The following is a 23869-nucleotide window of genomic DNA, read 5'->3' as shown; positions in this document are numbered from 1 at the left end:
GGTTAGACAATCATTGTTTCGTTTTCCTTGCTTTGACAGTGAGTATGCTTGTATGCTGCTTAAGTCTTCTTAGTGCTATCTAGGTCAGTATACTTAGCGTAGCTTTTATGTTTTGTAAATCTGACAGATACCGTGCCTGAAGGAGATCAGCACCATTTTTTCTTTTTTTTTTTATTATATCTGAGGATAGAATAATATTTTATAATTAATCAGAACTGTATAACACAGCACCTACCGTTTCTGCATTGCAGATATATTTAGCTCTAACACTGCTTGTGGTTAACAGGGTGTAGCGTAGACACAGACAGCTGATCATGCAGTCAGACCCTGTGCTTGTGTGGTTTGTCAATACTGCTCAGGATTTTGAGGGACTGTAAAAGAGAAAAAGCAGAAAGGGAAGAAAAAAATTATTTATTTATATGAGCATTACATCTTTAATTATGTTTTTGTGTTTGTTTGTTTGTTTTTAATTGTCTTATTTTTTAATTCTAAAACTTAGAAATTAGAAAAGCACAGCAAATGCATCCAGGATTTAATTTGTGCGATACGAAATCTTTCTGCTTCAAGAGGATGTTACCGTAGTCAATCCAGCCTTTCTCCAGTAAGCAAGAAGATTGTTTTCTTTTCCTCAGCAGGCGGACTCAGCCATTGCACAGGCAGATTTTGATAAGAGTTTGAAATGTCTACTACTGTATTGTTGTAGAATTTGGAGTTTGCTAACAGTGTTAGTGACTGGAGCTCATCTTGCATCACCAGTTGATGACAATTTTCTTTGTTCCCTCCCACCCAGTTGAACCAAGACTCTGTAGCTGATACGCAATGTCACTTACAACATTAATCAGATACTGCATTTAAGGTGAGCTGTCCCTTGCCTCCTCCCTTACCAGAGCTGTGCTGCAGTATGTATCTTACTCCTGCAAGCCTAAAATGGCAGGCAGGATTAACGTTGCTTGTGCTGTGTGCATGCTGTGTATTGAATTCATTATACCGTGCCTAGTATCTCAAATGTGAGTATGTTAAATGGTCTGTGTGCCATATCATGCAGTAGTGAAGACTGGCTTGTGCTTCATTACAGGCTTAGATATTTGAGCATCACCTTAAGAATTCTTTTTCATTTGCAATGTGGTAAGCTGTTAGCTTGTCATCACATTCAAACTACATTATTAGCCCTTGGAAAGGATTAAAAAAAAAAAAAAAAAAAAAAGGAAAGAAAGAAAAAGGAGCAAACCGTGCTTCCAGATGGTGTCACCCTTTTTCTTCTTGCATTTACTGTAGTTTAAATAATGTATATTGTATTGTTAATTAATGTGAATATCGAATTAAAGCACTTGAAACTTACATATTTATTATGCAGGTAGGAGGCACGTCGCATCTATTTTTAACTCTTACGCAGTCCACGTTGTGCAATGGGCTTTGGTTGTCGAGTTTATATTTTCAGCTGTGATATCAATAGGCTGATTTTCAGTAAATGTGACAAGTGGCCTTTGCAGTGGTCAGCTTCAAGCTTCGAACACTCTGAGGAGGAGGAAAAAAAAAAAACCTTGTGTTGCAGTTTCGGAAAACCTTGGATGAGGACATTTTTTTCCCCACTCCTGCTTTCCCTATTGATAAACTCAGTTCTCCTGATCACGGTCTATTCAAGCTGCTTCCCATCTGATTTTTGACAACTGCTTCTAAAAAAATTATCAAGAAGACCAAGAATAGAATTTATCTCCATCGCTTTACATAAAAATGGCTGGGTGCATTGCCATGCTAACACTGCACTAAGTGATACACGCAGGTAGGTTGAGATTTGCATGTTTTACTGATTTCTTGGTCAGTGTTGCAAGTACATGAAATGGGCTTTAGAATGTAGCTTTCAGATTAAAAAACAAAAAACAGTGCTAAATTGATAATGAAAACTGCAGTGTTAAATTGTTGGCTTCACATACTGGCATGACAATTGTTTTTATCTGCTTTTAAAAAAAATCTATTGTGAAAGTAGAACAATCATGCCTGTTAAAATAATCATATGTACTAAGGGCGTGGCAACGCTTCTGCAACAAAAGAATTTTTGAAAACCCTATTGATTCAATTATATTTTAAAGCTGACTATTACCCTTACTGAGCTTGCAGTTAAAATGCAAAAATAAAAATTAAGGTAGATAAGAAAAATGAAAAATATTTAAATTGTCGTAAGCGGTTTTCTGTGTTTTGTGCGAAATCTTAAATAAAGATTAGTATGCTTCATACTCAGATTTTCAGAATTGGCTACAAACATACACCTGCAGCATTTATTTTTATTTTAACATAGAAGGACTTTAAAGAGAGAGATTGATATAGATGGCCCTGTCAGCTTAAACCGAGTATCAGCTCACTGAAGTGTGTTTTACTTCACACAAAAATAAGGTTATGAAATAAAAGCTTAACAGCCTTAGGTACAAAAACCTGAATCTGAGCATTAAGAATAAAAATAATTGAGTACTGTACTACTTACACCAACTTTTGTAATATATTTGTTTCAGATTAATACTGGGCCAGAACTAGTTTCCTTGGCAACCAAATCCTTTTAAAAGGTGCAATAGTAGAGATGTAATATGAAGTTATTCTCTTTAATAGCAATACCACAGTGCAAATGGAAATTTTACAGTTAAGTTTCTGTTCGGTTCTAAATGAGAATCTCATCTCATTCTGTGTTTCCATGCGGCTGTCATTTATTAAACGATGCCATGTTTATAAAGCTGTACACAAGAAAAAAACTATTTTATTCCTGTTTTGTATTGGTTGTTTCCAGAAACGTACCCCAGTTTCTTTTCTTTTTTCTTTTTTTTTTTTTTTAATTTAGCCTAGTCTTGCATGTAGGTCAAGGTTTGTACTGCGTGTATATAAAGTGATAGTTTCATTATCACAAGTATAAAAGTATCACTGAAACATTTAGTAGCTGAGAAACGTAGAGAATCAGAAGTAAGTTTAAACCTTCTTTCACCTTTGCTGAATTCAGCCACGGTAATGTTAATAAACCTTTATTTAAATAGTGGACCTATTCTGAAGTTCAACTAAAGAGCTGCTTAACCAGACTGGAAAAGAACTTGTGTAGGATCTTAAGTAAGACTTTATAAAATAAGCTCACTTGCAGTCTACGGTGATATGCAGACCTCACAGATTTTGCAAAAATTAAGTATTATAATTCCTTATTTCTATTTTTAGCTGATGTTTTTAACAATATCAGTAAATCAGAAATCTTATGTGTGCCGCAGTTAACAGATGTTACTGAATGTCTCCACTGTGCTTGTAACGTGGTGTATCTCCTTGTAAATCCCCTTTGTACGTGACTTGAGAAATTCTCACTACTGCAATGAGACTTTTGCAGCAGGGTAGCCATTTTCCTTTCATGTCCTTGACTCTAAAATGACTAAGTGTATTTTGTTTGGATGAGGACCCAGCACTGAAAATTAATACAAAGGAGGTATTTAGATGTACAGCCAATTATATCAATAATAGCCTTGAGAGTTTCAGTACTATCAAACTAATTCTCATTTATTTCTAAATATACCACTTCAGTACACTCCAAACAAACAGCATAAAACTGCTCAGGAATATGACTGTTGTCACTTGCCTCGATAGGCCAGTGCTTAATAATGATAATAAAAACCATTTGATTCGTAATTATGAGATTAGCTTGACATGGTGCAGTATTTCTGTGTTCCACCTAAAGAAGCTGAGCTGAAAACATAATAAACAGCATCTCTCAAGTGACGTATTAAAGTTTGCATGTTATTTTGTAATTTGATTTATCTCCAGTAGATTCCTTCTGATGGTTTTTTGTTTTTTTTTTTTTTTTGGTCTGAAATGTTATATGGTGTGCGCCATTACATGTAGTTATCAAAACTGCATTTTTGTTTATTTTGTGTGGTTATTTTTAAAGGATGTTGCTGAGCTAATGCTATGCAGAAGCAATCTATTTATTGCCATTGATATTTATTTTTAGAGGAGATGGGGCACTTTGAGTTAAACTGTTTTTATTATGGCTTTGTGTTCAAATATATCCACTCAAGGCATTTAAAGCAAGTGCAGCTCTGTTACATGAGCACACTTCACTACAGTTGTTTTAAATCCATTTGCAAATATGTTCTTTTATTAGGGGATGCAAGTCCTCTTGTGATTAATATGGCTGGACTCAAGTGCTTTCATGATTCTGGAAAAACTCATTGGCAGCCAGTGGACAATAATTTCTTCTAGCAAAAGAAACTGATTTATTTACTAAGGAGGATTCCAGTAATTTGCAAGATGATTCCAGTTTGACTGTTCTATGTGGCTTGCTGCATGTATAGCCATGGCAGTTAGACCCACCTAATACAGTTTCAGAACGTTATAGCCAGAGGTGCCATACGAGCTCTGGTGTAAACTCCATCCGTGTTATTCTTCTTGGCTACAGGGGATAGAGACAGGTGCAGTTTTTCACACCTCGAGCACAGTCTGTCGGATGTTATTTGGGAGGGAGGGGGGTTCTGTACAGTTTTATCCTAGGAGCGTAATTGCTAATACTCAGCCCTCCTTTTTATAATCAAAATGTGTTTTATCCATGCTAATTCCACTCCTGCCTAATGGAAAATCTACACAAAACTTGAGTAAAAATGAAATCAAACTAAAAATCATTCATTTAAGCATTATCCTACTGCTTTTCAATGATATTTCTGATTCAGGTTACTTCTGGCTCTAAACTTCATTTTGATTTGAAGCTGCAGCAGTGTGAAACTATGTTCAGATCATATTTGTGAGACTATCACAGAGACTCTGGTAGTAATGGACGGGTAACAATTAACCCTTTTAATTAATGCCTTTGGGTCATCTAGTGTCTCTGTTGTATTTTATCATGGGAATTGTTTCATTGTGTTTTAAAAGGGCTTCATTTTGTCTAGTACTACATTTGAATTCCAGTGTTGTCAAATTTGGAAATTCTTTAGCTTCGATAAGCTCCTTTACTTCTGGATTCCTGTATATTTAAGATTCCCATTCACCATAATATTTGACAGTCATTTGTCAATGTAGATGTGCTTAGGACATTATTGGTGTTTGGGATAATGGCTTAATGCAAATCTCCTTCATTCTGGTCTTTGTTACAGGCATATGTATAAGCTGTAGAATATTTACTAAAATCAAGATATACTAAAAATGTACTCAGACAAAAACAAAACAAAAGCTTATCTTTTTACATTTTAAAGCCAAAGTAATGGATCCTGTAGTACCTGCATACTGCTGTTTATAAAAGTATAGTGGTATATTTGCAAATGGAAGATGTATGTACGATTAATTGCTGGAATATAAAAAAGGCTGTCAGCTCAGTCGTAATTCCTTATCTGTAAGATTTTGCAGTTGCTGTATGAAACAATTTGATTCTGTTTAGGATCTCTGGAACAAAGCCATGTTCTGAATAATTTTTAAACTATTATATGAAATGTTATTAGGGGGTTTTATGTACAATAACATAAAATCAGGATGTTCAACAATGATGAGTCATTTGAGCAGAGAGATACAGGAAGTGTATTCTGGAGAACAAGAGCTGCCCAGAAAAGACTTGTGGTGATATCTGTAATAAAAGAGGCCGAAAGAAAAGTGGCAGAATAGAAAGAGGAGAAAGAAAAAGCTCTCTGAAAGACTGCAGAAATGCAGGGATGCTTTTAAGATAAAGAATAACTTGTAATTGGTTTTGACAGTTTATATGCAGTCAAGGGATTTGACTAGTAAAGATGATTGTTTCTCCCCATACTATAATTTGTTTTCTAATCTGGCAAACTGTGATAGCTAATCCTAAAAAACACTTGCTTTCCACTGACTTCAACTTGCAAAACTCAGGAACAGACTGTCTGAGAAAGCTGTGAAGCCTCCATTATTTGAGGTCTTATTAGGTAGAAGTGTTAGGAATGACTTGGATATAGTTGAGATGGGGGAAGGGAAGTAGAGCCAAGGATTGTTTTTAGTCTAATTTTTGCAGCGATCCCGATAAAATAAATGGTTTTAAACTTGAAACCATGCTCAGATTTCTTTTTTGGACATATGAAACAGCATCCAGTTTACAATACGCAGGTTAAAACACAATAAAACAATGCAGGCAGACGCAGTATTCCTAATAGTCTGGTTAGCTGTCGTGTTCTATTGCTGATGTGTTGCAAGCACCCAGATGTGGATTTAGAGTCCCACAGCATTCCACTAAAAATTTAGATGAATTACACAATGTATTTGGCAATTGGTACTTGACTAATAATTTAGTCATTACATTTGGATCTTCCCCTTTGCAGGCTGACACACAGTAGCCACAGAGGTCACAAAATTACTGAGATTATTTTGCAGAACATAGCTGTCAATACCACTTCTAAAAGGTGCTAACAGAAGAACAACCTGATTTTAGTCACGTACATTTATGGGGTGATCATAGCAAGCTGAAATCTCTTTAAAACTCACACAGAAAAACAGCTTAAGTATTGAATACTTTAAAACCATGTTGTTGCATGACTTCTTTTTGGTTAAGATCTACCTTTTTAAGAATCCTTTCAGAGACTGTTATCGCTGTGGTACTGTATCACTCTACGCAGTTATCAGTATTGTTGGATTTTTCCATCCTCCTGCTGCGCTTTTGTTGCCATAGAAGTTAGTGAAGTAAAATCAGACAGAAAAGATGTTTCTAACAGGTTGTTACAGCCTCCAATGATCTGTACAAACCAAACGTATTGGCAGGCCAGGAAACCTCCTGAGCTTGCCAGAAAGTTAACTCTGGAAGTGGATCCGAGCCACCAATGTTCATTACCAGTCTGTGCCATACGACAAAGGTAGAGGAACTCTCCTAGTGACAACACCCATTTCTGATATAATTGTAGGTGGTTCAGCTAGAAATGGCTAACCTCTACCCTTATATATGACTGTAATCAGGGGTAGTAAAAAAAAAAAAAAAGCTACTGAATTATGAGGTATAAACAGCACTTCGTAAATTAAAGGATGAATAACCAGAGTATTTCAAAGTAGGAGTTCTGCATGACATTTTCAAATTGTATCAGTTTACTTTCTACTTACTGTGAATATACAATAATCATCGTGGTTAAAATAAACATGTCTAGTAGTTGTGCTTTAGATTTGATGTATGTAGGTATTGAATGAAATAATCCATGAAACCCTGATTAATTCATTAATTTTGAATGTGGTCTTTTGCATCACAGAGTATAATTTGCATTACAGCAAGGGAATTGTTTCATTGATTTCAGTGGCACTATTTGCATAAATTTCAGTAGGAAACGGTCTGTTGGATCATAGTCGTTAATGTTGTGAAATCTTAAAGTAGAAATACATAATTAAGGGTACTAGGCAAAATGTAAGATAAGGAACTGAATTTAAAAAAAAAAAAAAAAGCAAAAATGTCTGGAATTCCTATAATATCTTAAAATGTTTCTGTAGTTAAGTTTACTTTTAATACACAACGTTGTATGACAGAAAATGATAACAGATAATCAGAGACAATATGATGGAATTAGAAGTTTAAATTAATAAAATATTAAAAGTAGATAGATTCAAGTTACCTGGACTTGCAGAAGCAATATACTGGAAAATCAAAGTTATACCTATTTTAAGTAAATTACCATAGAATTCTTGCTTGGTATATTTTAGGTAGAATACTGGGCCATAACCTGTTTCCTTGGCAACCACATAGGAATAAAAGGTACATAAGCAAAGCTGCAGATGTGTGCCAGTGAATACTTATTAAGCAGCCCAATGCATTTACATACCATGTGCTCATAATAATGCATGTATTTTCAAAATCACCATATAAAAAGATTTCTGTGCATGGCCCAATGTGGATTCTTAGTACTCAAAGGTTTAAACCTAAAAAACTCATGTTTTCAGTGGAAATCTCTTGTGAGTTTAAATTGAGCTTTAAATGGGACTTGGAATTGACATACTGGGTTTGGTCTGCGAATAGAAACCTTTCTCTGAGATTCTGAATACTTAATAGAACTCCTTTATGACAACAGAACACGAAAATGAAGGTTTCTGTTGCCTTTCAGAAATGCTCAGCCATTGTAAATTTGAATCTTGCACCAGCGTTTGGATGCAAGTATGATTATTCTGTTTGACATGATGACAAACTAAAGCCACTTGGAACAACAACAACAAAACCTAGTGTTGTCTGTAGCACTCTCATTCTATCCAACATATCCAGGCAAAGAGATGTGAACACGTGTTGCCTTCTCACAGTCAACAACAGAAAGAGAAGGGGGGGAAAGAGAAAAATCTGTAGAAGTCAGAATGGCAATTGTCCTTGGACTTTCAGAATAAGATTTGGACGTAGCATTTAGGCAGTACTCATACTTTCTGTGCAAGTGTTTGTATCATACTGTTTTGTTTTATACTCACGGATTAAAAAATTTCAGATACGCAAGATCCATTTTGACAAATTTGTTTACTGACTTCAGCAAGTTTATGTACACAGTATTTTTGGCCTTTCTTCTCAAAGTATTCATTTGCATATAAAATGAAAACTGTACAACCCTTTGGCTTAATTGTCACCCCCTAGATGATACGTCTAAGTCCAAAATGCTAATAATTAAAAAGACAGTACAAATGTGGATCTGCAAATTCAGAGCTTAAATTAAGGTGTTGTAATCAATAGCCTAAATAAAACCCTCTTCAAATCCATTAAAACATTCCCATTCAATTTTTTGTAGTATGCATTAAGAGAGGGGGCTTCATACGTAACACAGCACTGAGATTTAGCACACAAATATTATCCTGAAAATGTTAAACATTTCTATAACACTCAGTGGTCAAGTAAACCAGAATCCAGTATAATTCTGGATAGTTTGAACACTATCACATGAATCTTTTTACGATCTTGAACCATAAACCCTGTTGTTATACAGCATCAAGCACTACAATACTCTTAAGCCTTTTGAGTCAGTAAGAGTTCAGGGAATTATTAAGGAGATGCAAGTTGACTGATTGTTGTTCTTGTTTTTTCTTGATGTTCCCCATCTGAACTGAGCTCACTGTCTGGCTAGGATTTGTACCTGAGGTAATTCACATTAGTGGCTGAGCACGCAGCACAAACTGGAGCTAGAGCCATCAAGATTTTCTTCTCACTGCCACAGTCCTCCCCCATAGCTTGCACAGAGGCCCTGCTCTAGCTTTTAGGTTGGAAGCATACAGCAGGCCAGAAGAGGAGTAAGGCTTGGGTCAGCACAGAATGGAGTCTAAGAATATTTAAGAACATACAGCCGAAGTTACTCTCTGTGTCAAGCAAGTTGCCAAAATTAATTGCCACACTTACGCAATGATTCAGAGTAATAGCTATCACTTATGCGTTGCTTTTGGCACGCTAAATTTTAGCAGTATAAATGCCAAAAACAATTAAATTCAATAAGGAACGTTGGTGATCAGCAGTGGCTAGTTAACAGCTTTAAGACCGATTCCGGTTTTAAAATTGGCTATAGAGCAAGCCACCAAAGCAGGGGTGTCGCCGGGGGAAGGGATTTAGCTCTGTTTTCAGCCTAGCAGGATTTGCTGCATCAGCTGTATGTAGTGAAGGGCAACAATGGCTCTATCTGCCTGGTCCCCAGCACACCTGACCGAGAATAATAGTGGCGCCCTGAGCACACAATTTATCTGGTGCTCTTATGTATGTTGACTCAGATATTCAAAGGCTGTTTCCTCTGAAAATTTGAAAACAAAAGGCTGGTTGCACTACTTTTATTTTGTCTTTCTGATAACCGAATGGGCAACATAGTAATTGTCCAAAATGAAAAGAACTTAAAGGTTTAATTTGCTAATTTTGTTGACAAAGGTCAACAATAGAAAAATTGAAAACACTGTCTGTAAACATAGCTTCATGACTGCAATTGATCTATGCTTGCTAAGGACTGTGTTCTGTCCCAGAAGTGTGGGAGGCTAGAAAGTAGCTTGTCAGCAGCATAGAAAAAAATATGAAGACTTAAATGGAAATAATGTTGAGATTGTTCAGAGATAGCAAGATGTAAAGTCAGCTGATTCTTAGTAGCAATACAGCATAAGCTTTTCTATTTTGTGCTAAAGAAGAATTTGGATTTATGTCAGGTATTGCATTCGCTTCATTTTCTTCTTTAGACTGGTGGAGAGACAATCTTAGTTATACCTTCAAAAATTATTTGGATGTGTTTAGTGTTAATGGGACTTAGATTACACCATAACTAAAATTAATATTGAAGCCAATATACCATAGGGAAAGACTTGTTCTTTCTTTGGTGCATATGTGCAGCTTGACAATTGAATGAGTTCTGCCAGGCGTGTCCCTGTCCTGGTCAGACTTCGAGCAGCAGGCAGCTGCCACGGGCCTCCATAAATGGGCTCCTTCCCCTGTCTTCTAACTCCACTCAAAGCTGTGGAAGAGGAGAAGGGTTATGCAAAGCTACTCTTTCCCTTGCTCATGTGACAGAAAGTGGAGTGGAGCCACTTTGGGATGCCTGAGTGAAGTGTTGGGCTGCCTGATGGGTGAAGAGCTTTGTTTTCCTTCTCAGCAGCATCACTAGTCGCCTTGGCCTCAGCTGTGAGAGCAAAAGCAGTCCATCCAAGCATTTTTCTCCTCGATAGGCTGGTCTTCTCAAGGCATTGAGAAGGAAACCAGTCAAGTCCTGTCCAAAATCCTGTCACTCATAAGGAATTTGCAAGAGATGGTAATGCTATGTATGTTGTTTCCTGCTGTTGTTTAAGAACTGAAACTGCTTGGCTAGGAAGGAATATTGGAACATTTTTTTTCTTTTTTCCTGGGCAGCCTGAAATACTCTTAAGGAAAAAATACCACGTGCCATGATTTGCAGAAGTGAGATTATCAGACTTCAGCAAAGCATTCACACAGCACACTCCAGCAGCCTTGGGATTGTTTATTCATTTTAAAGAATTTTGCTGGCAATTTTCTCTATACCTTGTAATTAATTATACCATGTAAGAAGTAATCCATTTTCTTTGCATCTAAATGTTTTTACATGAATGATTATAAGGGGAAGGTAAAGTCTTGGGTGCAGTCAAGATGGCCTCATAAAGAATTTCTTACTCTGAAGTGTTTTTAATGTATAAGAAGCTGATGTGACTGTGAATTCCAAGTAGCTCAAACATATTTGTGGAAATTAGCACCTTCAATTACAGTGCTGGCCACAGAAAAAGGGATTCTTTGTATAGTTGATGAGCTAAAGTTGCCCTAAGAAAACACACTATTAATTAAAACACACACACACACAAAAAAAAAAAATAATAAAAAATAAAAAATAAAAAATCAGTTCAGCTCTGTTACATTGTCTATAGATACTGCCAGGACATCAAAGGGTCAAGAACAAATAAAATAATGTCTCTAAATTGAGGATATCTGCTAAACAAATGACAGTTGTGCTTCTGATTTTAAAAACAATACAAATAAAGCAATATTAATGAAGATTTAGTGGGAATTCAAAACATATTCTTCCTTAAATTTGATTCACTTAATGTAAAATGATACTTGTATTTATTATTGCTCAGTAATGCATGGTTATTTCTTTCTTTTAATGTATTACAGGTTTAATTTAATCCATATTACTGTATTCCTACTGACAAAACATTTGTCACAAATACTTCTTATGGCACATGTCAGAAATCTCCATTAATACATATTGATAGATATATATGCCTAAAACAATACTAAGCAACAGTACATAAACAATAGACAAAGGCCAAGATTAAAATAACCTTCATGTGAGTATGAAAATCTGCTTCTCACTTATGTTACATGTTTTCCACCTGACTCAAAACTCCTTTTTTTTTTTTTTTTTTTCCCTTAGCTTCATGATTCCGAGTACCTGGGAAAGAGGCAGAGGGAATAATATGTGCAGGAAGGCAGTACCAAATATGTTGGGGTATATAGCTAAAGCAAATCAAACTCCTTCCTTCTTTATTCAGGTTTACATTTGTTAGTGTTTCTGAAGCACTAGTAGTGTTGTTGCACTTGTTTCCTGAGGTAATAAATAATTTAAAATAAGAGAAATTAGAGAATGACTGCTCAAAACATACATCTCCTTGATACTTTATTAATTTATATATGGTTAAAAACAAGATAATCAGATAAAGAAAGAAGGTAAATGCTAGAGGTACTTCAAGATCTGAAAGTAGCTTTTTTTCAGATATGGTTACTTAAAGGAAACACCTCATCTCTCTCCTTTTTAGTGGGGAGTTGCATTAGTTACTGTAGTGAGTTCCATTTCTCCACAGACGCTTTCTCTTTCTTCGTGTGAGAAAGGCTTTGAAGGAGAGCAAGGCAAATAAATTTCTTTGTTAGGCGTTAAAGGAACGCTAAACGTGGATCAAACCGCACTGGTGATCACAGAAACGGGGCTCGGATACAGGGAATCGCTGGATTTCCTCACCGCTTTAAATTTGCGGTGCTTGCCCATAAACACCTTTCCTAACACTATGAACGCCCCAGGCGGCCGCGTAAATTAAGCGCAAAGCTTAATGTGAAATTAACGTGAACCCGGCCCGCGGAAACCAGCGCGGCGCCGGCAGCGGCCCGCACAGCCCCGGCCCCGGGCGCAGCCGGCCGCCCAGGAGCAGCGCCGCAAAATGGCGGCGGCGCCCTCCCGCCCGCCATCGGTGGCCCCGCGCCGCCAGGAAGCCGGCACCTGCCCCGCCAGCCCGCCGCCCGCCCTCGCCTTCCTCGCTGCCGAGGGGGACCCCGCAGACGCGGTTTTAGTCGCCTTGTAGCTCGGACACAGTGAGTTGCGCTGCATTCGAGCGTCAGGCTGCTTAAGCGTTTGTGCTGGTGCTAGGAAAAGTCACGTTGCAGGCTAATGTGCGTCGCTTCCTCGGCTCGAGGCTCGGCTGAGCGCCGCGCACGGGGCACGCTGTTACCAGAAGCAGGAAGCGCCGCCGCCTTATCTGCCGCCGAGGGGCTGCCGACGCTTGCTGCCCGCGGAGGCTCTGCCCCGGGACAGGCCGATGCACTGACGCTAAGGTGCTGCGCCGGGAGCTTGCACTGTGCGGCGTTCGTGCGGGGCGGCCGGCGGTGGCGATGGAGCCCCCCGAGGAGCGGAGCACCTTCGCACAGGGGCAGCAGCCGCCCCCGCCCGCCTTCGGTCGTTACAGGGGACGGGGCTTGCGCGGGCGTCCAGCTCCACCGTGTGGGCAGCGGCGGCACCGGGCCGCGGGGCGAGCCCCGGCGGGCGGGGGGCTGCGGCCCCGGGCTGGGAGAGGGGCGAGGCTGGGGAAAGGCGGCCCCGGGGGCTGCGGGGGTCCCCGAGGCTGCTTTCGTGCCATGAGCTCGCAGGGCCGAGCTGGGAAGTGAGGGAGTGCCGGTACTAAAAGTGTGCTTGGGCTGTTCTGCCGCCCTCCAGCTGTCTGAATTGGAGGAAGCGGTGTGAAAAAAATGATTTGAAGTCCATAATGCCTACGAAGCTGTAATAAATAGAAGAGCGAAATGTTATATCAATAGGTAAGGATGCAAGAACCAAGAGTCTGAAATAGAAAACGTGTCAGTGTGCTTGCAGAAGTAGTGCATCGCTACGTCGAGCGTAGCACTACGCTGCAAGCCGCTGCAAGCTCTTAAATATAATTAGCCATCATTAAAATTTCCCTGTGTGCCTGAGGCTGTAGGCAGGAGGCCGGCTGAAGGCCGCCTGCTCCACGCAGCCTGGCATGGCCAACCTGCCCGGCTGGACCTGGAGGAGTGAGGCCCTACGACGCTGTGTCTGCCTTGAGAGCAGCACCAGGAAGTGTTAGCACCTTCTTTAAAATCCCAGTGGAAATGTGAGGAATTAAAAAACGGAAAGTTGATAAACTGTAATAACAGTTTTTCAGACTCTTGTTTTTTATTTGGCCTGAGTACAGGCAATTGGCCCTAGCGGGATTTTGTTGGTGCCATTATCTTGCCTTTTTAAATTTAGGGGACTGAAGTCTCCTCTTGGGTAATGTGGTGCACTTGCCTGGCAATAGATTTCAAAGCTTAGCAAGAGTTAAAAATAATATTCCTAGATTGGAACTGTTCTTCTTGGGTAGGATTTTTTTTTTTTGTTTTGTTATATTTGGTATTTGTAGGCCAGAAAGACTGTTGTGATCTTTGTTCACTTCAAAATAATATTGATATGAAAACCAGCAGTGGCATCTTGCCTCTGCAGTGTCCATGTGGAGTTGACTGATCTAGTTCTTATAATTAGCAGCATCAGCTGTGAGGCATGGCTAGTCACATTTGTATTTGGATGCATCAGTCTCTGACCTTTCTTTCTGTTAAATATGAAAATAACATTAGAAGTTACGTTGTTCTGCAGTGGTATTCTGTTGATGTCAGAAAAGGTAATGTTATAACTACCTTTTATAATAATGAAGATGGATATCTTTTCTTATTAATTCTATGTTTCTTGGTTAGAGCAGACAACTCCTGGAAACTAAAATGCTGCTTTTCTTCTTGCCATGCCAACTTGAAATGAAATGTAAACTATTCCTAAAATAATCCATTTGTGTGTGTTCTAGGTAGGACATTTTGTTTTTACAGCGCTTCAGGTACATTTTTGACAAATGAAGGAAGCAAGACAGGTACAATAAAAGCCAGTAGAGAAAATCATTACACACATGAATAAATGGACTATTTTGGGAATGCATAGTTTGAAACAGAAACAAAAAGTGTTGAATCGAAAAACTAATTTGCTCTGGAATTTTTCTGTGTAACTTTACAATAGCAGATGGTTTAGCACATAGGGGGAAAAAAAAAGTACACGTCCAAAACGCAAACGATAGTTTCTGCTGCTTGTATACGAGGAATCTAGCTCAATGTTTTACTTAGGATACCACCATGTCCATGGTTCACAGGCTACAAAAATTGGCAGTCTATATAAACTCAAGTAGAAATAGAAAAGATTCTCTTCTCAAGAGGGTAAACTTTGAAATAGCTAGTTGAATAGCAAGACTTCTACTAAAAACACTAGACTTCGCATATAAATGCCTCTTAGTATGAAACTCTGATATATTTAGCAAACAGTATGTCAGATGATGCATCTTTGAACTAAAACCAGCTGTCTCCTGTAAAGAAACAGAAAAAACACAGGCAAGCTCCTTTGGGGGTAATTCACTGGGAAGTAGAGCTGACATCATTTATTTCTTATACTCAGGAAATAACTCTATCAATAGCTCCCGTTGTGAAATGTTTTTGATGTCTGACAGTTGGTTTCTAGTACAACATCATATGAGCAAGTTAGATGTAATCTCAGACATTGTCAATGAGAAAAAAGAATCAATTATGTGATAGTGGCTGCTTGCTTGAAGAAGCGTTCTTGTCAGTATTCTTTCTGTCCAGGACTTGATAGGATAGAAACAACCTAAAATTATTTACTTCTTTTCAGATACCAAACCAAAGAAAATAACTGTACTCAATTACTGTGAATTTTATATTATCACTACAAATGAATAAATATTTATTTTAAGACAAATAAATGTAATGAACAAACACAAACTATGATTTTATAATTTAAAGGCACAAAACACTGCATCTAGATTTACAGCTATGAGTGACCAGATAATCAAAATAATACACATCTACATTTCTACCACAACTGTACTGATGAATTCACTTCTTTCTGTCCATGGTATATATAAGCATATTCTTTAAAAATCACTATTTCGATTTTTCTGAATTTTGTGCCTTGAAAATTCTCAGTCAGTAGATGTATTAGCAGTTTGGGCCATTTGCATGGTAATACCTCCCTGACAGAAACAGTGACTACACTGTAAGGTACAAATCTTACTTCCAAGCCTCATCTGAAATATATCAAATTATATTTTGTTTGCTTTAACAGTAAGATGGTCGTTCCTTTTTTTTTTTTTTTTTTTTCATGATTTGATTTGCAGTGAAATAAGCTTTGTGATACGCTGTCCAAAGTGCAACTAGATCAGCTAGAGCATGTGTCTATGTCCCTTACTACTTTGTGATAAAGACCCTGTTTTCAATGAAGGACTACTTTCAAATAGCTTGGGTGGGCAAACCAATGTGTTCTCAGTTGGCTTGCTTCGTGAATATGAGTCAAAACCTTATTTCACGCTTTGGATCTGACCCATCTTAAAAATAAGTTAGCATATTAAATGTAAACTTTCTGGTGGTAAGGGCCATAATGATTTTTAAGCTTGGCATTTCCATTTGGAAGAGTAACTGGAATGCTCAGAAGGTACTCCTGTCTTACTAGAGCACTACAGTATGGGGCTGTTTTAACCTGTATTACAAAATACCTGCAGTTGGTCATTATTTAAGGTGCATTTTGATTACACAAATTGGAAGAAAAGGGTCTTAAAATTAAATATGCAGATTTTTTACTGTAGTGATTGGTAAGTGTCAGTAGGACAACTGTTTCTTGATGACCTGGTCAGCAAAGGTCAGCAGTAGTAGAAAACATAACTTGGAGTTTTGGGGGAAAACAAAAAACAAGTGAAAACAACCCCTTTCATTTGATGTTTGAATGAAACAAAAATGATCTGGTTTAACCAGAGATTTTTTCCATATACATGATGTTAAATCCATCTGTTTCTTTTATCAGTGTGTTTTTCATTCATATTTTGCATCTTCTATTTCAGTCAGTAAACCACTGCATAACCATACTGTACAGTCTGGATAATCTAAACATTTTTTTGGTCAACACTGAACCTCATTATTATAAATTGGCAATTATTTAACAGTATTTGCTATTGCAATGAAATCTTATTATTTCGTAGAAATTAAGAACAAACACTGTTACATTATAAACTGAACACTATGAATCTAAGCTATTAACTAAGGAAAAAATGTTCTATTACCCATTTTACTCCCTGAATTTATAATTTCAGGGTTTTAACTATTTATCTAAGAAACTTCTTTAATAGTGTGTAAATTATGTAAGCAATGTTACATGTGCTCTGCTATCATTTATAAAACTTTGTTGCTTGTGCACTCAGTTGTTTATAAAGCCTTATCCTGTAGCTGAAACTTTATTTCATGGGAATCTCTGATCCCTGTTTTAAATACCGATTTAATAAGCTGATCAAATGTGGCTGTGTTCTAACATGACTGTTTGACAAGCAGCCCCAGAAAGCAAAGTCCTTGGTATCCACAGAACCACAGCGATTCAACTTTCCTTCCCCATAGCGCCTGCCAAATACCTTGGTCACGTGCTGAGGAATTACCCCAAGGGTTCAGTGAGTCACTTAGTGTGAAGTTGAGCAGATGCATCTAGTGGCACAAACAAGAGCTGGTGGTCGTGGTCCCCAATGGTAGGCACCGTGTGGATGATGGGGCAGTGCAGGCGCAGGGAAGGTCTGACTCCCACCAATGAGCTGCAGGTGCTGTATCTGTCAGATCTAGAGAGACTTGTACGTTGAGACAGTAGCACAGCCCAAATGAAATGGGGAACAATATGCAACTGATGAAGCTGATAATGCATCTAAGATTGCAGTGTCAGACAACCGGGAGAAAATAATTTCTACCTGGTGATCACTGTATATAAATCATCCCTGCTGTCCTGAGAAGCCAGGTTACCTTCAGTGGTGTTGGCGTGAATGAACCTACGTGACTTCAACCTGAAATGCTATGACAACATTTTACTCGTTCTCAACATTTTAAAAGTTAATATGTTTAAAAACAATTATAAAAAATTATGGAACTATAAACTTGATATGTAATCAAAATGAATGAAAATTGCCTCAAAATATATTTACACTGTTCTTTTTTTCCTTATAGATGACAGTCATGTCTCATTCAAAGGATCTCAAAGACGACTTCCACAGTGACACTGTACTTTCCATTTTAAATGAACAGCGCATTAGGGGTATTTTATGTGATGTCACCATCATTGTGGAAGACACCAAATTTAAAGCCCATAGTAATGTGCTGGCAGCTTCAAGCCTTTACTTTAAAAACATTTTTTGGAGTCGTACTATCTGTATTTCAGGTCATGTACTGGAGCTAGATGATCTCAAAGCTGAAGTGTTTACAGAAATACTGAACTACATTTACAGTTCCACAGTCGTTGTTAAGAGACAGGAGACTGTAACAGACCTGGCAGCTGCAGGGAAAAAATTGGGAATATCATTTCTTGAAGATCTTACAGATGTTAATTTCTCAAGCTCCCCCTGCCCCTATGCATACTGTATCAATGAGAAAGGGACTGTTAAAGAGGAAAAACATGAAAAGAGACACGAAGAATCTGCTGTTACAAATGGACCACGAATTACAAATGCATTCTCAATTTTTGAAACTGAAAACAGTTTGTTTTCTCCACTTGATTTGAGGGCAAACTTCAAAAAGGTATCTGAGACAATACAAACACCCAACGTCAGCCTCGACAGAAGCGATGCTTGCAAAGATGCCGAGCCAGCCAGTACGCTGGCAGAGCACTCCTATGCGGTTTCTTCGGGAGGAGATACTTTTCAAGGAACACCGTGTTTTGAACAGGACAGCAGCCCTTCATACAAGACAGTTGAAGACCACTATGAAAACCACCAAGCAACACCACTTGTTCAGCCAGCAAAACAAGCATGCAGTACTCCTAAGGCAGCTTTCAAGTCCCAGGGGACTGGTTTGGCTGTAGCAAAAACACCGGCCTCTACAGTGACCAACACAGAAACCCCACGTGAAGCAGTTAATGACCAGAGAATTGTTTCCTTTCCAAAACCTCAGAGTAAAGCAGATTTCCATTTGCCCAGAGAAGAGGAAAACAAATCTGCTAATATCTCTGGATCTGCAGCAAGTGTTCCACCTGCTTACAACTGTAACTGCTGCGCGAAATCATTCAGTGACAGGGCATTACTCAGTACTCATCTTCAGCTCCACTCAGAGAATCAGGAAACTTTCGTATGCAAATACTGCAGCAAGCAATTTGCAAATCTAAATATACTGGAAAGTCATGAACAAGTCTGTATGAGATCAAGTAGCTTATCTGTTCACAATGGAAATGAACAAAATTTTTCAGATAACTATACTGCCACAGATGGAAGGAATGGAAGTTCATATGCAAACGCAGAGCCTCTATTGTCTGAAAACAGCATCACTGATTATTCTAATGCAAACTGCACTTTACCAGAAACAGATCATTTGGTTAAAGTTGTTGATGGGCAGATATTATATACCTGTATAGTTTGCAAACGTAGTTATGTAACGTTGTCAAGCCTTCGAAGACATGCAAATGTGCATTCCTGGAGAAGAACATACCCTTGTCACTACTGCAACAAAGTATTTGCATTAGCTGAGTATCGCACCAGACACGAGATCTGGCACACCGGAGAAAGACGCTATCAGTGCATTTTCTGCCTGGAGACTTTTATGACTTACTATATTCTAAAAAATCATCAGAAATCGTTCCATGCAATTGACCATCGCCTCTCAGTAAATAAGAAGACAGCCAATGGAGGCTTAAAACCAAGCATGTACCCGTACAAACTTTATCGCCTTCTACCTATGAAATGCAGGCGACTACCGTATAAGTCCTACCGAAATTCTGCGTATGAAAATGTTCAAACAAGTAGCCAAGCTAATGAAACTGCTCCTAGTAACTGCTTCATTCAGAGTTCTCTTAGCTCTGAGCTACCATCACTGAATTTTCAAAGTAATATACTAACAAACAACAGAACTCTTGCCCTGGACACCTCTTCATGTAACGATGCAGCACCTTCCACAAATACTCAGAATTCTTCCTCCTGGGGAGTAGGTATCTTAAATTCTGACCTGCAAAGAGACTTTTTCACAGCTGACAAAAGAGGTTCCACTGCCCCAAATGACTCTAGTTCTCGTGAGTATGATTCCTCAATTGTGTCTTTAACTAACGTGAATGAAAATTCAACCTCTGTAATCAGTTACAGCAGTTCTGCACCCTCTGTTATAATGCACAGTAGCAGAGTTTCATCGGTAATAATGCACAGTAAAACAGTCACTTCCGTAGAAAACAGTAAGACAGAATCATCTAGTAATCTACCTAGTCAATCTGTAAGTGATGACAGTAAATATGGGTCAGATAATTATGGAAAATGCATTACCAAACCAAAAACTATTAAGGAGAAAAAGAAAACACTGCAGTGCACCAGAGCAGAAGCAACTGAGGATACGCAGCACATCCAAGGATCTGGAGGTTCATCCAGCAAAACCACTGATACTGTTCAAGAATCGAGTAAAACTGAAACTTACATTGCAAAGCCTGCCTTACCTGGAACATCTACTGACAGCAATGTTGCTCCTCTTTGCCAAATAACAGTAAAAATTGGTAACGAGGCTATTGTAAAAAGGCATATATTAGGATCTAAGCTGTTTTGTAAAAGGGGCCGCAAATCTAAACACGAGTCCAAGCAGGACAACCTAATTGAGGAGTCGGAAATGGAGATAAAGGAAAGAAGCCCATCTAGGCTCTATAGCTCAGAGTGCCTGGAGCTGGCAGAAATGTGCGATGATGTAAGTGATCAGGACTCCAGTGATAAGCCTTGGAGACCGTATTACAATTACAAACCAAAAAAGAAATCTAAACAGCTCAGAAAAATGAAAAAGACCAAATGGAGGAAAAAGCATGGAAACAGAAACACCGTTATGGAAAGTCACAGTATGTGCAGTCGGGAGTATGCACTCAGGAATGCTCCTGAAGAAAAGGCTGCCAGTCAAGAAGAGAACACAGAAATGCCCAGTCTTCACTGTGAGCTCTGTGAAAGAGATAAATCTTCCAACGCAGAAATTCAAGACCATGTGCACTGGCATGTAGCTACTTCAAAGCCTTACATCTGTGAATTATGCCAAAAACAATTTCAAAGTCCATCCACCTTAAAAATGCATATGAGGTGTCACACTGGGGAAAAGCCCTATACCTGCAAAACCTGTGGGAAATGTTTTTCAGTTCCTGGAAATCTACAGAAACATGAACGTATTCACTTAGGTGTCAAAGACTTTGTCTGCCAATACTGTAATAAGGCATTCACTTTAAATGAAACACTCAAAATACACGAAAGAATTCATACTGGAGAAAAACGCTACCACTGTCAGTTCTGCTTACAGAGTTTCCTGTACCTTTCTACCAAAAGGAACCATGAGCAACGGCATGTGCGTGAGCATAATGGAAAAGGATACGCTTGCTTTCAGTGCCCCAAAATTTGCAAGACAGCAGCTGCCCTGGGAATGCACCAGAAGAAACATCTATTCAAAAGTCCAGGTCCACAAGATAGAAAAGAACAGTTTTGCAGTGAAAGTGCTCAGCTGTTGGAAAATCAACATTTTCTTGGCCCAGAAGGAAGCGAAGTGAAAAATAAACAAAATGTAACTCCAGAAGTAATACTCTGAGTGGTAGTTGTGCGAAAGAGAAGAAAAGTGCAAAATTATATATATAGGAGAAAATGTAGATGCATTGAATGGGAAAACTCCACTCTAATTAGTATCATTTACTAAGATTGTGTCTTTTAAACATATGTTGGTATATGCAAAAGGAGGAAAAAATATAATACTGAAAAGGATAACTAGTATTTGCAATAATACAAACTTAATGTGAAAGACCCAAAATACTTTCACCACAATAGACTTCTAACGTACATACAGAGAGAAAGGAGAAAAAAATCATGACCAACCAACCCCCTTCTAGTTACTGTTACAAGAAACTAGCCACTGAACTATTTTACAGTGAGGAATCATTCTGGGTAAAATAAATATGTAGGTTCAAAGTATATTCTATAGAAGGAATTTTTGCTGCAGAAACCATGTATTGCAATTGTTTAAACAAAAAATAATGTGTTTATAAAAGAAAATGTGACTTAATGTATTCTGAAGTGAAGGTAGGAAATGTTTCTTGAATTTGGGTATGCCGAAGTACAGTTGAGTTCTGGAGTGCTTTTCTGTAACTCAACACTTACCAAACACATGCAGAAGCATAAACCTCTTTTTCTTTCCAGATTGTTTTGTTGTTAACCCTAATAAGCATTAAGTCTCTGAGAGCTTGTACGGAAAGTGTTCCAGATGTACGATATCTCTGAGACATGTAATAAAGATTCAGTGGAATGCATAATAGCCGGTCTTCCAAATGGCAAAAATTCCAAAAGATTCAACTGTCAGTGGCCTGGTAGCACTTTTCAGTTGCATCTGTCTAAAGAAAGTTGTTCTTCTGAAACAGCCTAGATTAAGGAACTCGTGAATATAAACTTCCACCTCCTGATGAGTCTGCAACTCCTGTCTTTTAGAAATACTATTCTTCTCAGCAGCAGAAGATTTAGAAGAAGATTTAGAGTCTTCCTCTACATCTTGGAATAATGTCTGGACAACAGATGACAGAGCAACTCCCAATAAGTCGTTTGATTTTGGGAGGAATAGGTAAACGCTCAGATGCCTGCTTCCACATGTATCCCTGAGGCAGTTCCTATATATAAACAGGGATTGGGACAGTTTGTAGGGTTCCTTGTCATCCCCATGCCTTAAATGCAACATCTAACTTCCTACGTCCCTGCTCAACGATCCCAGTAAAGATCCCAGCATCTCGCCCCAGGCAAGCTTTGTCACTGTGTCCCTTGTCTCAGCACAGTGGGCCCAGAGCAGAGAGGTGCCTGCATCAGGTTGATGGAGAAAGAAGTGTTAGAAGAAGTGTTTCTGCCTCCATCATCCTGCCAACCCAAAAGGTTATGGTGAGCCTTCCAGCTTCTTGTTTTGCATTCACCAAGAATCAGAAGGGTAGGCTTCCAGAAGACATCACCAAAATAAATCTTACAATTCATACTATTTTGTGAAAATGTGATTAATTTTAACTGAGATTAAGAGGTTTTAAAAGAGTTAACGAGGGTATATGTCTACAAGTTGCATATTATATGATAGGGCTCTTTTGTAAGGTATCTGCATTTCCAATTAGTCATGTACATTCATCTTTACAAAGTGTTAAAAACTTAAACCAGGACAAAGGTTAGTGAATCTCAACTTAATTCTGTGTGCAAATATGGTATACGATTTGTTTACTTTGTTTTCTTGAATATTCTAAAAGAAACTATAGCTTGGGTATGGTAAAACTACAGTTGAAATGATAACTACAGCATTGATTGAAGTAATAATATAGTCCACTTATTTATTCTGTCATTGGTGAATGCTGTGAACCCTTTGAGAACTGTTTGGTTTCATGGCAGCTTTGGTTCCATTTAAATAAGGATAACAGAAGAATAAACATGGGAAAGTACAATGATGTTTCAAAGAAAGTACACGGAGATATTTTCTAAGTGGACTTGTATGATGATAATTATAGACCAAAGCAAATAAGGTAGAATATTTATACATATAAAGATAATTTTACAAATATTTTATATAACTGTATAGTTCATAAGAAAAATACTGATAGCTTGTGTTAGGTCTGGGGGGGTTTGTATATTTTGATAAAAACACAATGACTTTGTAACTGTATATTCTCTACAATTTATAGCAAAGCAGTTTTAAGATGGCAATGTCATGTTTATAGTTCAATTGTGGCACTTTTACTACAAGTAACACGTTGCAGTAATGAGTCTAGTATTAATGACCAAATTAGAATTAAAATAAGTGTAAGAGAAGGTAAATACTGTACGTTGTCAAAGACTGTAATTTGCTGCATCTGTATTTTTGTTTAGAAGAAAATATTAAATGCAGATGTTAAGGATTGATAAAGAGTCTAATTTTATTTTTAGAAAGAGTGATTATAACTGTTTTTGCTTGATTAAAATAACCTCTTCCTATTTTTTTGCAAGTCTCTCCATTTTTTAAGTTATGTTATATGTTTCTGGATCATATGGAATATGTATCTGCTAATGTGCATTTCATTATAAGATTAAGCAACACAGTTCCCAATTGTTCCCTTCATTAAGGTCAGAACCGTTAATTGAGAACATGCCAGAGGTCAAGGGGAGTGATGGTATCTCCTGGCATCAT

At 38.1% G+C, this 23869-nt stretch overlaps 2 protein-coding genes and 1 long non-coding RNA gene across 9 annotated transcripts in view; 2 read left to right on the top strand and 1 right to left on the bottom strand.

The window, feature by feature from the left end:
- Window positions 1–241: 241 nt before the first annotated feature.
- On the bottom strand, window positions 242–13076 carry LOC116492436. Its single transcript, XR_004253597.1, has 3 exons — window positions 12871–13076; window positions 1340–1515; window positions 242–371 (listed from the first exon to the last, which is right to left on the bottom strand). It is a non-coding gene; the product is annotated as an uncharacterized LOC116492436 (long non-coding RNA).
- On the top strand, window positions 796–23676 carry ZBTB38 (zinc finger and BTB domain containing 38). Of its 7 annotated transcripts, none has more exons than XM_032193175.1 (2): window positions 796–856; window positions 17711–23676. In XM_032193175.1, the coding sequence occupies exon 2, from the start codon at window positions 17711–17713 to the stop codon at window positions 21281–21283; it is 3573 nt and encodes a 1190-aa protein (XP_032049066.1). In that variant the 5' UTR covers window positions 796–856; the 3' UTR covers window positions 21284–23676. The 7 variants fall into 7 exon arrangements, with proteins under 7 accessions (XP_032049066.1, XP_032049070.1, XP_032049065.1 ...); XM_032193179.1 differs by lacking the exon at window positions 796–856 and adding an exon at window positions 988–1007; XM_032193174.1 differs by lacking the exon at window positions 796–856 and adding an exon at window positions 1716–1780.
- Window positions 1726–23869, top strand: part of RASA2 (RAS p21 protein activator 2) — a 72326-nt gene continuing 50182 nt past the window's right edge. Inside the window, exon 1 of the mRNA XM_032193182.1 lies at window positions 1726–1780. The gene's annotated coding sequence lies outside the window, so the exon portion shown is untranslated. The remainder of the gene's footprint in view (window positions 1781–23869) is intronic.

The sequence above is a fragment of the Aythya fuligula genome, chromosome 9, assembly GCF_009819795.1.
Source record: "Aythya fuligula isolate bAytFul2 chromosome 9, bAytFul2.pri, whole genome shotgun sequence".
NCBI classification, from domain to species: domain Eukaryota; kingdom Metazoa; phylum Chordata; class Aves; order Anseriformes; family Anatidae; genus Aythya; species Aythya fuligula.
This window is presented reverse-complemented; position numbering and strand designations above follow the sequence as displayed.

What these genes read in the sequence shown, in the direction of transcription:
- ZBTB38 (XM_032193175.1), top strand. Translation starts at nt 17,711, where the DNA reads ATGACAGTCATGTCTCATTCAAAGGATCTCAAAGACGACTTCCACAGT.